The sequence below is a fragment of the Haplochromis burtoni genome, unplaced genomic scaffold, assembly GCF_018398535.1.
Source record: "Haplochromis burtoni strain Fernald_Lab_line unplaced genomic scaffold, NCSU_Asbu1 Contig_850, whole genome shotgun sequence".
In the NCBI taxonomy this organism is placed as follows: domain Eukaryota; kingdom Metazoa; phylum Chordata; class Actinopteri; order Cichliformes; family Cichlidae; genus Haplochromis; species Haplochromis burtoni.
The window spans coordinates 93312-97950 of NW_024583211.1; the positions used below are offsets into that span (position 1 = coordinate 93312).

At 39.2% G+C, this 4639-nt stretch overlaps 1 protein-coding gene across 1 annotated transcript in view; it reads right to left on the bottom strand.

The window, feature by feature from the left end:
* Positions 1-305, bottom strand: part of LOC102307539 (hepatitis A virus cellular receptor 2 homolog) — a 10753-nt gene extending 10448 nt beyond the window's left edge. Inside the window, exon 1 of the mRNA XM_014330530.2 lies at positions 61-305. Coding sequence (XP_014186016.1) covers positions 61-130 — 70 coding nt within the window. The 5' untranslated portion in view covers positions 131-305. The remainder of the gene's footprint in view (positions 1-60) is intronic.
* Between the last annotated feature and the right edge of the window lie 4334 nt (positions 306-4639).

Here is a 4639-nt window from a genome sequence, read left to right on the forward strand (position 1 = left end):
AGTTGCAAACACACTTGCGGAATGAACTGGTTTCCTGTTCCAGACCCTGCTCAGACTCACCTGCAGAGACCAGCAAGACGCAGGCAGACAGCAAACCGCAGCAGAGTGACGCAGATGTACCAGCAGACATCTCTCCTCCTTCAGCCTTGAAAAACTTTTAACTTCCTTGATGACAGACGATTTAACCTTCGAGGGGGCGTGTCCACTGATAGAATCTAGAAACAGTGCATAAGGACGAACAGATGTTTTACATTGATCGGTTGTTTAATGTCTTTAAGATGTTCAAACTATGTGCCCTTCACTGTTTCTCTGCGTGATTAAAAACCTCTGATATCTGTCACCCTCTATGTTGCTGTCTTGAGCCATATGTCATCTCTATATATTTTGCCTCCAAGCAGCCAGACTTTATTGTGATGTTTTAAAGTGGCCTTGAGGAATAGTTCTTCAATCATTCTTCCTCACCATTTTCAGCTGTTGTTGCTTGTTAAGCCACTTAAGAATGACCCTTCACTAGCACGCTGTCGCCAAAACACATATTTTTTTGCAGCTGCTTAAAACAGATGCCATGATGTTTGCTTAATTGTCTAAGTACTGATGATAATGCAAGATTTTCTTGATTGGTGCTTGCGTTTCAGTAAAACCATGAAAAAAAAAAACAACCTGAAATCAGCATGAAAACACTATTTAAAAAATAGCTTTGTCATTTCTGATTATTACAAAAATAGTTTTGTTGTCCTGTTTTATTCATTTGGGCTGTTTGCACTTTCTTAACAAACACTGCAGCTGGTACAGAGGAACCTGCATTCAGGTTTGATGTGAAGCAGCAGAGTGAAGTGCACAGGCCTGCAGGTAACATGTAAAAACATATTTGCAGTGTAGTGTAACACTGCGGTGTCACCAGACTTCTGTAGAAATAAAAAGTGGAATGTGTACATGTTATCAGTGGACTCATTGTTCTGCTCCTTGAGATGAAGTCGTGTCTGAACTTGAGCTGCATTTTTCCACTATGGTTTTAAAGTGACTTTTCACACAAAGTCACTTTAAAAGGAAGCTAGCCAGTGGAAGCACGGTTGGCTCCATCCTGTTGGCTAGTTGATCCCCAAAGCCCAGCAGTAAAGCTCAGTCTGGTGTTCTGAGGAGACCATACAAAAGTATAGCCACCAGGACTCCAACAGGAGCAGAAGAGACAGCTGCCAGTTGGCTGTGGGTTACAAGTGGTGGTGATTGGGTAAAGCTGCTGGGACAGGGCTGGATCATCTAGGTAAGGACGTGTAATGTTGAGAGGCCCGAAACACCCATAGAACCCAGGAAACATCACTTATGATGTGTACCAGTATGACCACTAGATGCGCCTTTCAACAGATCAAAGCTCACTGGTGTCAAGTTTGTCAGTGTGGCAGGCAAGGGTAGGACCCGAACACATAGGAGGAAGTAAATAACTTAAGCAACAGCTCTATTTGCTGTGAAACGGAACTAAAAAATAAAGTACAAAGAAACACTAAAAGAAGCAAACAAAAGATAAACTAGAAACAAGGACTCTTGTAAGCAAGGAACTTGGCATAAACAAGAGAACATGAAAGTAACAAGCAGAGGGAGACTGAGGACTTAAATATACACATGATAACGACAGGATGGGAAAAGTAGAAACACAGGAGACACAAATCAGACATAACGACAAAGGGGAAGCGAACCTGAACAAAGTGCATACAGGACAAGAGACAATCAAAATAAGACTGGAAACACACTGACAGAGACTCTGACAGGCAAGCTGGACAAAGAAACTGGGGAGACAAGAGTAAACACAGGGACAAGACTGACTAAATATAGGAGAAGATTAGACAACTAAGGTCACTAAGAACACAAGGCTAACAGAAACACACTTTGAACTTGGCAAATGAATAACCAGGAACCTAAGAATTATAGCCTAATAATTTTTTAAAACGAACACCACAATGTCCAGAACTAGAAAATACTGAGTCACAGACCTAATGAGACTGGCAGTTTGTGGCTCTGTCTGCTACTCCCGGCACCCAGCAAGGCTGATGGGTCTCGCTCCACCCACCAGTAACCCAGAACACGTGCAGAAGGAAGGCTGAGTAAAGGGCAGAGGTCATCGCATCATGTAATTAATCAAAACAAAGATCCATAGCTGACATCATTACATTTTTATTGTGATTTCTTCAAGATTCACAAGCTTTATTGTCATATACACCAAAAACACAAGTGGTTACGCAGAGCAATGAAAATCTTGCTTTGCCAGTTCCCTTCACAAAACTAAATAAATAATAAATAACAACTAAACCCAAAGTAAACTTAACTCTGAGCATAGAAAATAATAAAACAAGTGCTTTGTAGCACTTGTTAAATCCAAAATTTTCTCAGCTTTTTTAGGAAGAAGAGTCGTTGATGATCTGCTGTGTGTTATGGGTCCATGTGAGATGCTCAATGAGGATGTTGGTGCCGAGGAATTTGAAGGTCTTCACTCTCACGCTGAACATTTCATTAGCTGATAAAATTAAATGAATCAAACAGAATTCAAATAGACTCTCACACATTTAAGCAACCCCATAACAGAGTCTATGTTTTCTAATCCTTCTTCTACTTCTCTAATACTGATAAAATACATGTTTTATGACCATTTGTACTTCAAATATAAGGGGATTCAGGTCATGCTGTTTCCTCTGGGAGTTAAAGGTAGACTGTGCCGGTGTTTTCATCTGCAGTTACTTTAACATGGCGCAGTGTGTGTTTTGCTTTCTTTGGGACAGGTTCAGCTGGATTGCAGTGCTGTAACCAATCAGAATCAGAGGCTGACTGAACTGACTGTGGATGAAAAGGTTGGATAAATACAGCCAGCAGGGGGCAGCACTCTGACTTTGTTTATGTTTATCCTTGGCAAACATAAATAGAAGAATAATCTATTCAATCTATTCATGCTGACTGTATAACACATTTCTTCTATGTGTGTTGCATCTGTACTTCTTGCACTTGTTATATGCATGCTGTGTCTTCCTGCACATTCTGGACACACACACTGCAGCTCTTCTTCATGTTGTTGCTGGATCTAGAACACACTTCTCCTGATCCGGATAAATTTTTTGGTGGAATCTGTGATTAAGAGTTTAATGTACTGCATATGTTACCTGCACATGGGTAACCATCATTTGTGTTGGCCCTGCATGCAAAACATTGGCAGTCATGCAGGGTGGATCATTCCTTAAAAAATATAATATAATGAAATATAAACAGGGACTATCACTTTTCTTTAATATTTGTTTAAGTGATGTCTTGAAGCACAGAATATTATATATGCACATTTATATACCCAAATATTATCAGTTCTTTGATCTAAGTGTTCTTTCAGAGCGCTGCAGAATTATTGAAAGTGTCAAAAACAAAACAGAGTAAAAAAGTTTAGCATCATTTCTTCACTCACAGCAGGCAACAGCTGACCCCAGGCCTGCATCTGAGTGCAATGAGTGAAAGAGGTGTTCCTAATAAACTGGCTCCTCCCTCACAGCTGTTTGCAGACTAAAAGTGAGCTCTGGGTGTTTTGTAAATACAGAGTCTAAGCCCGATTTACTCAGTCCTCCTCTATCGTGCAGACACTGATCACAACCTCAGCAGCAGCTCAGCACTGAAATGTGGATCGTCTCCTGCGTCCTCATTGGCTCTCTGGCCTTTTCTTTGCCAGGTGAGTTCCATGTGTGTTGATACTGCCCGCTTCATCATTTTAAAACTTGAAACATGATTTTTTTTTTTTTTGAAAATGGAGTGTTTATTTAACCTACTAACAGAATTTAAAATAAAACAAATCTATATTAATTTGCATATTTGAATTTTTATTATATTTGCTAGCGTCTGGTATTTTTTTAAAGTCTATTTCCTTAAAAATGGTGTAGAAGTCTCAAAAAAATAACAAAAACGTAACTAAGAGTTAAGGAGTTATTTTTCTGAAGGGCCGGGTCATTGTTCAGGACACTCAGCAATTATTTTTTATCAATAAATATCTTTAATAATATTAAGTAAAGAACAAATTCAGGAGACAGAGTCTCCAATAAAAACAAGTTAGGAAGCCAGCCTTTGCATTGTTTTCTAACCAGGTTTAGGATTTAAGCCATAAGATTTTAAAAATGCTGGAATAAAGTTGTTTCTTGCTCGATTTCTTGCTTCCTTGCCCATCAATGTACAATGAAGACCATTTGTGTCTGCTCCATGTGGTCTGTGGAATCTTACAGATCTGGTTTCTGAAGTACTGATTGATCAGTGAGGGGTGGGTTTGGACCTATTCATCACTGACACGAAGATTAGGTCTGCAGCATTTGTTGTCATGGTGAAAGTAGTTTAAAATGCTGAAAACACTCAAAAAAAGAAGATTTTCTGCTTCAAACAGAAAAAAATATTAATTGAAGACTGAGACCAACTGAAAACCACATAATTCTGTAAAGGTCGATAACAATGAAAGAAAAGACACCCTGGCTTCATGCTTCACTACTTTAACATGTGGACTGCTTTGTGGATGTGACTCATATTCAGTGCTTTCTGTAGAAGCCACAGTGGTTTCTGGTTATAGCTTTCTTTGTTATCGATGCCTTTATTTTACATTTTCTTTCTTTATTACTTGTAAGTAAACATGAGG